Below are 12,981 nucleotides of genomic sequence, written 5' to 3'. Positions count from 1 at the left end.
TCGTATTGCCTGACATCTGTTTTGCAGCTTGGCTGTGCATGGTGGTTTGTGTTGAGAAAGCAGTGTGTGTATATCATCTTTGGCCAAGGTCCATGGGATTTTGACAGTTGGCTGCAGGCAAGGTTGTCTGATGAAAAAGTTAACCAGGAGGCAAGATGAGCTGTTCTCTGCAACACGTTCTCTCTTTGGTCCAGAGGTCAAAGGATACGCCAGAAGAAAGCTTGTGAATGTCCCCTTTATATCCAGCAGTCCAGCAGAACAGTCCTGCAAGAGGGTTCCTGAAGGAAAACATGTTTGAAATGCATCCATTTCTTGTTTCTCCTCTCGCCCTGCAAGCCCCGCCTCTCATTCCCTCGGTTTTATGCGACAGCACCATATGGAAGAAATTTGGTTCGGCTCTCCTGGAAATTGTGTTGAAAATTTCATCTGCCAAGATGATTTCGCATCTGAAATGGTCCTGTGTTCTTTTTGAAAGTGCACCGGATGTAAACTGAACAAATGCTTGACAGGAAGAGGTCAAAATGGGGCCAATTTATTTTTAGGATTTATGTTGCTTTTGAATTTGCACCAGTTCTTTGAAAATGTTTGATTTATTAGCACTGAATCACACTAAACATACTGTGCATGCCAAGAAACATTTGTCATTTCTGACTTGAATACATGGAAAGCAGGAAACGTTACAATTGAGGTTTGAAACTTTCACTTTACCCCTTTAATTCATTACCCCTCTGCATCGCAGCCCTCTCAGTAGTCCCTTTGTTCTAGACAAATCTGGAAAAGTGGATGAGGCAAAAGATACAAGCATAACTGTCCACTGTACAGATTGTAGTGCTGCATAGGAAGCTACTTTCACACCCTGACACAATTTAGATTTTTATTGTTTGATTTATATGTCGAAAGCTTTGTAGACTCAGATGTTTTGATGACTGCATATTAAGAACTGTTGTGTAACTCTCAAGGAGGCCTTAATCTGTGGATGTATTACTGAATGTTCTGAAGATGAACTCAACTGTGACGACTGCAAACAATGACATAGGAATTTTTGTAAAAGTTCATTTATTTATATAAAAAAAAACAACCCACAATAACTGTAACAAACATGATTATGCTGTTGGCAAAGCAAACCAGATGCTTATAGTTTAGAGAAAGCAAAAACAATAAGAAAAGCAAATACAAAAAGTATAATAAAAGCAAACTTTGATTTCTGACACAGAAAAAGCCAATCGTGTCCCACGCAAGGCTCATTGGCTGGACATATGAGCGCTCAGCACCCTTTTTCAGAGATAAAAATTACACTTTCATTCAGTGCAGTTTGCATAAAAATGCACTCCTGGCAAACAATTCACTGAATTTAAAGAATAGTTTCTTGGGTATAAATAGATCAAACGTGTAAATGAAAAGCAGGCGAAGGTAGTGAAGAAAGATGCCGCGTAACATTAGGTCTTGCATCTTTTAATCTTTAGCTGCTCCTCTTTAACATACACTACTATACAGAGTCAGAGCATGAAGTGTTTCCGCACACAAGATGTTTAACACTGGAGGGAGGTTGATTTGGAGCCTTTGACGATAGTGTTTCTGAAATATGCAACCTAATTTATATTAATGCAATGCATAATGTGTCCAGCACAGAAAAAAGCAAGATATTACATTTTCAATGCTTTAAAAATCCTCCACATGTTGTTTAACAGTGCATCTGCCAGCTAAGAGCTCCGTCCAATGTTTGGAGAGTGTTTGTGCTGCCACTGAATCATACTAACAAAAGACAAAGGTAAAAGTTGGGGGTTCATACAAGTAACAGAGACAGTTATTCAGAGAGGAGGATCATATCGGACTAATGGGGCGAAACAAGAGTTCAGGAGTTTTAGATGAAGATCTCCTCCTCCTGTGAAACCGTTTAAGTCCATTATCTCAGAGGCAGTTAATCCTTCACTTTAGTTCATCTGGGGACACAAAATGGGTCAAGTGAAAGCCTTCCCCTCCCAACACACACACACACACACACACACACACACACACACACACACACACACACACACACACACACACACAGAGTTCTTAGAGTATAAGGATAAGGATGTAAATAGGCATGAATGGTCTCTTTGTAGTCTCAATAGCACAGGTCAATTTTACCATTAACTGAAATTGGTGAAATTGTTGGAGCAACAGAATGGCCAAATTTGGTTGTGGAGTATCTTAAACTTTGTTACGTTCCTTTAGAAATAAGTATATGAGTTAGACTGAAGACACTGAGAATAATCGAAATCAAAATGACCTCTGCTGTTGTTGCTGCCTTTTCCCCAAGCTTTCACATGCAATCCTTTCAATTTGCTCTGTCATGGACATACATCATAGGGCGCAATACTTGGTTTACACACAACTAAAAAAGCAAAAACTATTTTTTTAGTCTCTTGGTGAGGACCTTTTTAAGTGGTGGGTTCTTCCGGTCCTGTGTAGTGTCCTGATCCGGGTGGGTTTGGGGCGTCTTTGGCTCATATAGCTGTTTGAGGCTGAGGGTCTGCTGCTCCTTTGTTGTTTCTCGTTGGGCCTGGCGTAGCTGACGTTTCATGGTCTTCACCTTCTCCCTCAGGTGGTCGTTGGCTTTCTCCAAGGAGCGCACCTGCTGGGAGAGAGTCCGGACCCTCTCCTCCTCCTCGAACAGAGCCTTCTGTACAGCCGAGCACAGCAACTGTGAAGAGAAGAGGAAAAGCTACAAGTTGGATTATTGCAATTTTAACAGTAATATCAGGAACAGCATGAGAGCCTTTGGTTGAGTGCACTTTAGGCTAACATGTGACTGACTTGACCCATTTAAACACTGATACTAGCGATCAATTACTCAAAGAAGGCCAGTATCAATTATATTTTGCAATATTCCCAATAGATTTTTCCTCTTGCACTGGCATTTGAATGACATTTATATTCTGAATTTTATTCCATAACAGCTCATACTAAGTACTAGAGTCAGACTGAATGTTTTTGTAACATTTATGGCATCACACGTGACAGATCTGCTGTTTTTGATGCTGGATTTCCTTTGGACAAGTCAGATGAGAGAACACACTCTGGCATGCTCTTTGGGATGACAACCAGTGCCAACAGCTCGTAAGTCTTTCAGCATATTCCACTGTTTGTGTATGAGTGAGACAAAAAAACACTGTTTTTGGCAGCTTGTAGCCTAAAAATAAAGAAAAACTTAAACTTTTCTTGTTGTGGAACACTTGGAAATGTATCTTAAGAGAACCATTTTATTGCATGCCCTTTCTTTATGTACCAGCCAGTGTCTATAAGCCAAAAACAACACACACTGTAGCTCCAAGTAGGGACCAAGATGAATCTAAAGGTAAAGGAAATGGCTACACAACTCTGTCTGTTTCAGTCAAATGCCACTGCGAGATGAAACCCAACATGCCTGCAAACCTGCGACAGATGATCCAAAGGCCCGGACCTTTCATAGGTGAAAAAATTAGCTCCAGCTGCCTCTGACTGCATGCCTGTCTGCCTGAGTGTGGATTTCCTTCACAGATCCTAATGCTTCCACATGGGCCAGTGTGAAACACTGATGTATATTCCCTGCCATCAGATAACAACCTCTGAGGGTTTTGAGGAAATGTTAAAAATGTGCTGCTGGCTGCCAGCACACATCACTGGTTAGTACATTACCCGCTGTAATATTAGCTGTGGATTTTTCCCATGTGCACTTTCTTATGTCTCATAAGGGATTTGAAAGGGGTATGAAACTTTATAATGCAAAGGAGCACAACAACCTATGTTATGTGAAGCAGAGGGTGTAAAATGGCACATCACTCTTCTGCATTCAAATATGACTTTCACTCAAACATAAGACACCATCAGTGGGCTCCGATGTCCATGCTTACAGTGTTTTTATATGGTGAGGTGCAGTGTGGACAAATATTTATGGAATTATGCTTTAAAAGTCTGGAGTTGAGACTGAGATGCAGACATACAACATAAACCTGCCTCTGAGAGGTAGACATATTTTCCTTATCATAAGCTTTTGTGCTTTATCAATGTGACATTGATAATGTGGCAAGACAGGTACAGCCATCCAGACATCCAGATGTTCCATCCATCCATCCATCCATCCATCCATCCATCCATCCATCCATCCATCCATCCATCAATTAATCCATCCATCCATCCATCCATTCATTCATCCATCTATCTATCTATCCATCCATCCATCCATCTATTCATCCATCCATCCATAATTGAGAATGTCTTCTACCACATGTCTACATGAGTAAAAGAGCATGTTACATAAGCTAATTATATTGCTAATTACAGCTACATTGAGAACTAAAATAACAACAGTTAAAGAGGCTGCAGGCTCAATTAAAGCAGATATACGCAGGTACATTTGGGTATTATCGAGAACAGTTTTCAGTAGATTTTGACTTTAAGGTGACTTTAGAAATTAGACCATGGCGCTAATCGGAAACAGTCTTTCCTGCATTAGTTTTGATGTATTGTTCCATCAGCATTAACCGATCATTTGGGCCGTATGTATGGACGAGAGTTCCAGAGCAGCGAAGATGAGATACGAGATGGCAATTCTTCAGCAAGGGTTTTGTACATAAACATGTACCAGTGATTACCACATCAAATGTATTTATCATAAAATGCAGCAGTGAGCATTTGAATTACCTCATCCCCAAACTTCAGAGTAAACGTTTTAACAGAGTGTGACAGCATATCAGTGAATCATATCTCCAGAATGCAGAATTGAGAGGAAACTCAGGCAAGTCAAGCTCGTCTATGTGATATTTAAAGGTAAATTTGCAAGGGGTCAGCAGAAAAGTGTATTTTACAAAGTGTATTATAGTCTGACCCAAACTTTGAGTGGTTTATGGAAGTGATGACAAAAACGAGAAAGTAAAAATGAGCGATTATGACAGCAGCAATGATGAAATGCCGCTCACTGTGGAGACCAGAGGATACCTTCATGAACTAGAGGACACAGAGGAGGAACTTTTGTAGAGTGAGAGGGGAAACTTCTGTGGAAACTGCATTTCTCTACTGGTTGTTTGGAAAGTCCTTCATTTCATTTTTAAGTATTTACTGCTTATTACCTGAAGGTTGAGTGCAGCAAGTGTCTGGACCAGTGTGTGTGTTTAGACACCATAGTTCAAGCTCCAAAACCACTTGTTCCTACATTTCCCAGAGTCCCACACAATTCTGTGCCATAGCACTCTCTTAAGACCCTCCCCATGTGGTAAATGCCCACATCCTCAGTATTTGACTGGCCCCAAAATGGATCCATGTGGCACACCCTCAGTACCCAGCAGGATTTTATCAACTCTGATTTCATCCAAATACGACTGCAACATGGACAAAACAAAAGAGTTTATGTTTTATGCAGGACCAAAGCCTTTTCCGCCTCTTTCTCCCCATCTTGGAGGAGGCGTGTTTGAAACCATTCTGAGGAAAAACAGATGGGTGTCTGCACATGTTGAGTATGAAAGAAAAATTTTTGTTAAGAGCACGTTAGTTAACAGATGCTGAAATCTTGTGGACAGCAGTTAGTTTTGTCTTTGTCTCCTGCCATCATGTCAGGACACAGTTCAAGGCCCTTAAACAGCCATATTTATGCATTTGAGTTGGGAAACTGAAACTGTGGGAAAAAACCCTTGTTGCTTGTTAAAATAATGTTTTTATTGCTGGCACTGTCTGGTGTTAAATCTTAAGATGACTGTCTGCCATTTAATTTACTGTATTTTGGTTGATACTGGGCTATAAAACGTTATCTGTTCTGAAGTGATTTTAGGTCAGTTGTCCAAACAATGGTTGCGCAGTACCAGTAAAAACAATGTCTGCTTTTTATTTTGCTGGGAGGAAATCTAATCATGAGAATGATGTCAGAAAGCAGTGCTGATATCTAAATGTTGCTCTGTAATTATAATCACAAGCCTGACCCAAAAGTTTACGTTTAATGGAAATACAAACCATGTTTTCATTCTCTTTATGGCAGAAATGATTGGAAACAGACAGAAGAGGACTGGCCTAAATCGGGGGATTATGCCAAAGGTTTAGATTCATTAAAGGGGTTAAAGCAGTGGCGAGTAACTGGAAACCATTTATGTAGTGACACACAGACTATGAGACGAGATGCAGGAAACATACAGAGTGAAGGATCACCAGGTGTTAGTCTTGGCCAATGGTGTTATTATTATGGTGTTCATTTTGAAACCTGATGTGCATCAATAAGAGTGTCATAAGCATTAAAAAGAGTAGCGACTTTTAGAGACTCACATTGTCATCAATCTGTATTGTCCTGTGTAATCCTGGAGCCACTTTGTGATTAAGAGTTGTAATTTACTTTTATGATGTATCCACTTTCCCTGGTTTTACTTTAGTTAGTGATTTTCTACATTTCCATAAATTCCTTTAGTATCCTCCAGAGGGTGGATATGAAATTGTTGCACTGGCTATGTAAATGGGTGGAAAGTCAGTTTTTTCAGTCCAAAAAGGATCAGTCACCCTCGCTACTACATATTCATCATGTCTTGTGTCTGCACTTGTGTTCTGGTCGACCAGTATTACTGTTTTCTTTCTTTTGATTGTTGAACGTCATGTAAAACAGCACTTGATGTTTGACTCTTAGGGTCACATGATGTTGGCTATTCTACATAAGGCCTCTCGTCTTTTGGCATAAGAAAATACTCCATTAAACAACAAAATGGTTTGCCAAAGAGAGGGGGAAAACATGTGTTTTTTAAATGTTTTTAAATGGATTTTTCCTTTCAACATAGTGAGTTCTTTGTCGAGCAAAAACCTCAGGAAATTTGTGTTTGGTTTCCCATGCATTAAGAACATATCTAACTTCATAGTATTCCTTTGGAAACAACAGGATGCAACATTAAATCCTTTATGTGTGGACCACAGAACCTCAGGCTGTTGGGGCTCCTGTCTTTTTCCCAAGTTGTTTGTGTAGCCACCATGAATACGCAATAACTGAATCAAAATAGTCCTTATCACTCAATGAGCGTGAGAAAGGCATTTCAACACCAGGAACTGGTTTATGGTGGTGGTTCTGATGGGCTACGTACCCGGCTGTCCTCCTGAGCCTCCCACTCCGGGGTGTAGCGGTGGACCTGAGTACCAGACGTGCAGTTAGAAAACTGGAACAGGCTGGCAAACATGCGGTGGACCTCTGCAGTGTCGGGAAAGATGGGGTCCTGAAAGTTCACTCCATGAGGGACAATATTGTAGTTCTCATCCATCCTAAAAACAAAAGCAGATGCCACACAAACACACACACACACACACACACACACACACACACAATTGGAACAAGAAATTATAAATGAATGTCATCAGGAGTCCATTCAAATGTAAGCAAATGGACAGGTTTGGCCTATTTATCATATGAAGCTGACAGACATATGTCAGATGTCAGCAGTAAAAGTTTGAAATGTTTGAGGGGAAAAAAAAACCTTTGCAGAACTGTTTACAGGCCGGGTTTATTTTTATGCAAATTCAAGCATTATGTGGATGAGGCAAGCCAGCAAATTACAAATCAAAGGGATTTACTGTGCATGTTTCATATCTTCTCCTACCATGTGAAGTGTGTGAGGGAGGAAGTCTTGAAGCAGCATGTTTCCATACATCTGGATTCCATCTCGTATCCCTTGAGGGACGTCAAAAGTTTGGTTGTCCCTATCAGAGACTCTGTGTGTGTGTGTGTGTGTGTGTGTGTGTGTGTGTGTGTGTGTGTGTGTGTGTGTGTGTGTGTGTGTGTGTGCGTGCGTGCGTGCGTGCGTGCGTGCGCGCGTGCATGCGCGTGTGTGTGTGTGTGTGTGTGTTGAGAGAGCACCAAGAAAGTTGATGTTTTGCTTCAACTGAGAAGGTCAAAGGTCAGGTGTAAGCACAGTGACCGGGGAGGTCAGAAGGACTTGTCTGGACTCTACAATGATGGAAACATAACTAAACAGAACGCAGAATAAATACACTGAGCACAACAATAGTGACACAGAAAGCTTTATCACTACATTCAGTGCATGTAACACCATGCAAAAGCCTTACAAGCATACTTTGACATAAAAAACCTTCAGTCTGAGTGAAAAGGAAGTTTCATCTGCTTTAAAGCTTGGTGTTAAGTTGCTTTCTTTTCACAGACAAGTTAAAAACTCTTCAAGCAGTGAGATTTAGACGGGTTTTTACAGCCAATACATCGCTAAGGCAGAAAGCTGAATCTGTGTCATTTCAAGGTCCTGAGGGAGATCCTCTGTTGCATTTTCCTCCACGCTAGGCTCTGAATCACCTCACCCTGGAAGCTTATAGTCGTGATTGATTGGAAAGACTATTCTGGTCTGAGATAGTGGTATTGTTGTTGGTGCTTTTACAACAGGAAATAGACGTCCACTGGAGACTGCAATGGGAATTTCTCAGTTTTGGCTTGTTCATGCAGTGTCTGGGTCTCGGTGTTGCAGAGCGGCCACAACAGTACTCCTTTGAAACTCTACACCGATCTGTTTTAGGTTTATGATGGGGACTCTCATGTTAGCAAGAATGTCACAGAGCAGGGCATTTCTTTAGCTGTCTCTCATTTCTTTCAACCAGCTGAGGGGCAATGTTCACGAAAGTTGATTTTTACGCTTTAGGAATATTTGCATGACAGACCCACAGAAAGTGATTGTGACACAGTTTTCAATACCAGTATCTCAATGATCAATTGAAGGAAAAGAGTTAGATGAGATCAAACCACTGCCATATCTCTATATGACGCTAAGACCAGCAGATGGTTATCTTAGCACAAAGACTAGAAACAGGAGAAACAGCCAGCCTGGCTCTGTCACACCACAGCTAATCAACACCTTATGTGTCCTGTGCTTATTCCATACAAAAACTGAAGTGTAAAAACAGCTAGCTTAACGGAGCCAAGCTAGCCATTTCTTCCTGTTTGCAGTCTTTATGCTAAACTAAGCTAACCGTCTGCTGGCTGTAGCATCTTGATGAGACGAGGATGGACTGATGGAATTTGTTGTGTTATCCTGTGTTACCCTGACAATATCTCATGCTCTTGTATTTTTTTACTACTGTATTTGAATTATGTCAAATAAACCAGACCAGACCAAACCAAAACTCATTAATCATCAAAATAACACCCATCTGACCTATGTTGGGTTTCCCATTGGTTTCCATCCTTTGTGGCTGAAGACTTCTGCAAAAGAAAATGTTGGGGGGTATTTTCAGTGCATCGCTCTCTCCATTATATCCCCGGTAAACACTGCAAGAAGATTACTGCTTTGGTTTACTGGAGCAATTGTTGCGCCTTAATTATAATGAGGTCTGCATTCAAACCGAGCCCTATTCTGACTCTAGCTTCAGGAAGTTTCCAATGGTGGTCGCTTGGCTGATTACAGGGATAACGTCCGGATGTTTTCGTCGTCACATCAGGGTACAGCAAAGCCATCCCAGGAGGCGTAATTAACGAGTGATATCATCTTAAATGTCTTTTAGCTGTTAGCAATGCACACATGTGAGCGCGGCTCTGTGCGTGTGATGTGTAACATATGCTGTAAAGAACACTATTGTAGTTGGCCCTGCTGCAGACCCTCATATAGGACAGCCAAACATTACACTTCAGGAATGCTGTTCAGTGCCCCCCTCTGAATATCTAACTCTTCACCGGTTTGAGAGAAAAGGCAGAATATGAGAGAAATATCATCAGGGCCTGTCAGCACACGTCCCTTTCATTGAGCGGCACACTGCTGTGTTTCAGCAAGACAAAAGGTGGTCCCACCAACCGTCAGCGTGCCGATAACTCTCCCGAGTGAAAACTCTCTGTAGGTTCACTTACAAGCTGTTGGGAAATGTCTGGCTCTGTAATTACACTGGCTGGAATGCAATAGCTGTTTCCTGAGCAACACTTTTGTTTCTGTCCAACACAGACATTTAAGAATTAAGCTGCCACGTACGTTTTTGAAATCTGAGGAGAAAATTTGGCAGGCTACTAAATATACCATTAACCTGAAGTCACATGGACAGACACTGATTAAATGAGAGCATGTGAGGATGGTGCCAGTCCTCGGCTTATGACTGCGAATGTTCCTTCCTGGCCGACGACTGCTTTAACCGCCTTTACTGCCTTTCATGACAGATGTCTGCAGGTCTGAAGAGTCGCTTTTTTCAATTGGAGAAACAGGCCAGACACAGAGAGGAGGTGAGGTTCAATCCACTATACTCATAGAAAATACATTCCTGGAGGGTCCTGGCCAACTAGTGATTAAGATATACGGTGATGACAACATCGCTGGTGCTAGAAGATGTTTCGGCCTTCTGGACGACCAAACTACTGAATACCAATCACTGATATTGTGTGAGGATGATTCTTAATTCCTTTTTCAGAGATTTCCCAGTGGTTACCTGCTGCTTAAATGACTGACCTTCACTCCTCCAGTTTAAACGTATAACTTTCATAGATGTGTATGATGAATGTGTCAAAGAGGTCCCAAGCTCTGAGGGTCAGATAGTGGAGCCAAAGATGACATAATTCGAGTGTCTCATTGTGAGACTTGGAGACAGACAGAAGCCTTATATGGTTTCATCCAAAATAAATGAAAACTACTACCAAATGCACATGTGAATTCCTGGTCTTTCATGTTCACATTGAACATGCTTAACATTGAATTTCCAGTTTGGATGGATGAGATGATTCAATCACTGGATCTCGAGGAGGGACTGACGGTGGAGCTCCACCATTAGTACGTGATATAAACATTTAGCTTTGCCAAAGACAACTTCACATCACATGCCTGACATTACTCGCCCCGTTTGTTTCCCACGTTGATGGAGATTGAAATAGAGTGTGTCCTTTCCTCTTGCAGTGTAAAATCATACGATCACTCATGAACTTTTTGCCATTCATGGTAATGCATTCCAATAAAACAGAGGCAGTCCTGTCACAGGCCTCTTCACTGGCTGAGTTTACAAACTGGACACTTGACAAACTTGACAAAGCTGACGCCAGATTCTCAAGTACCCAGTGACATTTGTGCAACATTAGCTTTTATGTGAAACAGAAAATGACTCATTTGCTTGTGCACATTGATCTCAACCAAGATTTGGACAAGAGGGGTCATCCATGTCATCTCTGGGCATCAATCATGTAGTCAGACCTTCAACTGTCAACACACACATAAAGCCTATAATAAAAAACCCTACAGTGCAAATGAACAGCTCATTCTTCTATTAGAAATGAATAACAAAAAAGCTTTTATAACTTTATTTACTGATGTATACAAGTGGACTGGCTGAATGTTCCTGGGAGCAAATGAAATTTAATGCATCTGTGAGAACAAATCCAATTTATGTTACATTGATCATATCAATATATAAATTGCTGGGTTTCTCACCTTAGAAAGAAGTAGTAGTTGTTGTTTTTAGTGACACTGTAGGAGAAGCACGGGAAGTAGCCCAGGCCCGTGACATTGAACCTGGAGCCGGCGGGGACCTCCAGCATGCTGCCCCACGCCTGGTCGCACAGCAGCTCAATCTCGGCGGAGAAGAACAGGTCGGTGTCGTACTGCCACGGCAGGTAGTTGTACACACTGTAAGACTCCTTGTGCAGTGCCAACACCTTGGCAAAGACTATGATCTGCGCCAGCTCGGCACGGCACGCTTCTGTCTGCGGTCTCCAGTCGTGGGGCAGCTGACATCCCCAGCTCCCATCGGGACCGACCGTTGCCAGAATAAACGCCAAAATAATCCACATGATCCGGCAGAGAGGAGACGACTGTGAGTCTGAGAGGCGCACCGACTGAGAGACTCACACGATGGTGCTGATGGAAGGATTCACGAAAAAAAAAAAAAAAAAGACTGCAGGGCCCTCACACCATGTGTATACTCACACCAGTGCGGACTCAACTAATATTCACAGTAAGTCAGTTTAAACAAAGGTTTTTTAAAGAACAAAATAGCCCCGGACAGTTGGTAACTTCTCTGCTCTCTGCCGTCTTTGCTCCCTCCTCCAGCCTCAATACCTGCGATCAGTGGATCAGCCCATTCACACCAGCATCCCCTGCAAAAACCTTATCTCTCACCTTTGAAATGAGTCCCAGCAGCAATTAAAAAGTGTGTTTTCAGGATCGCGTATGAAATTTCCCAAAAGGTTAGGTGGCGTTTAAGGCAACAACAACACAAAAAGACACATCTTGAACTCTCTAAAACACACGATAAGAGACAAAGTTTAGAATTGAAATTTAGGAAAGATCAGTGGCGTCCTCTGGTGACAATATGCAAGGACACAGTGGCGACAGAAGGCTATGGTTTGAGTTAGTAGGCTGTTTCACTGTTATGTGAACACACTTTAAAGTATTCCGGTGTGGTACTCCAGGCGCATTATGTTCAGCTAGTACTGAAGTGTGGTAGATAGATATGTTGATAGGCTGACGGTTCACGCAGCCTACACGGTGAAGCCTGCGTAAATCTTACGAAAGAGTACCTGACAGTCATGACTCTGGGCATGAAGAATCTATGTAGGGCCAGTGGCGCAATGGATAACGCGTCTGACTACGGATCAGAAGATTCTAGGTTCGACTCCTGGCTGGCTCGTCTTTTCGATCATGTGCTGTGTATTTAGGGTGATAATGTAATATAAATCACCTGGAACCATTAGCACATCCATATTAATTTCAAAATAGTTTTCTCAGCTATGAAACACAGCACATATTTGTTTAACAGTGCAGGTTTATTTGACGCGCTGACGAAACCGAAATCGTCGCTCTTTAACGACCCGGGAATGAGATTCAACAGTCAAATGTCTCTCTCCGCAATTATTTATTACACCTATAAAATCTGAGTTAAAATTAATTCCGGAAAATAACATGGTGTCAGGAGACATGAATGGATAGATAGAAAATAATTTATTCCCTTTTACTTTCTGTATCGGGCCAGTGGCGCAATGGATAACGCGTCTGACTACGGATCAGAAGATTCTAGGTTCGACTCCTGGCTGGCTCG

The 12,981-nt window shown here is 41.8% G+C and overlaps 1 protein-coding gene and 2 non-coding genes across 3 annotated transcripts; 2 read left to right on the top strand and 1 right to left on the bottom strand.

Annotated features, from left to right (window-relative positions):
• Nucleotides 1-1,044: 1,044 nt before the first annotated feature.
• On the bottom strand, nt 1,045-11,779 carry ccdc3b (coiled-coil domain containing 3b). The gene is made up of 3 exons (XM_070959314.1): nt 11,376-11,779; nt 7,068-7,242; nt 1,045-2,686 (listed from the first exon to the last, which is right to left on the bottom strand). Exons 1-3 carry the CDS (start codon nt 11,732-11,734, stop codon nt 2,393-2,395), a joined length of 828 nt encoding a protein of 275 aa, XP_070815415.1. The 5' UTR covers nt 11,735-11,779; the 3' UTR covers nt 1,045-2,392.
• A 721-nt stretch (nt 11,780-12,500) lies between these two features.
• On the top strand, nt 12,501-12,573 carry trnar-acg (transfer RNA arginine (anticodon ACG)). The gene has a single exon. It is a non-coding gene; the product is annotated as a tRNA-Arg (tRNA).
• A 335-nt stretch (nt 12,574-12,908) lies between these two features.
• trnar-acg (transfer RNA arginine (anticodon ACG)) lies at nt 12,909-12,981 on the top strand. The gene has a single exon. It is a non-coding gene; the product is annotated as a tRNA-Arg (tRNA).

This window comes from Chaetodon trifascialis, chromosome 3, assembly GCF_039877785.1.
Source record: "Chaetodon trifascialis isolate fChaTrf1 chromosome 3, fChaTrf1.hap1, whole genome shotgun sequence".
NCBI classification, from domain to species: domain Eukaryota; kingdom Metazoa; phylum Chordata; class Actinopteri; order Chaetodontiformes; family Chaetodontidae; genus Chaetodon; species Chaetodon trifascialis.
Note: the sequence above shows the minus strand (reverse complement) of the source record. Positions and strands in the feature narration are given on the sequence as shown.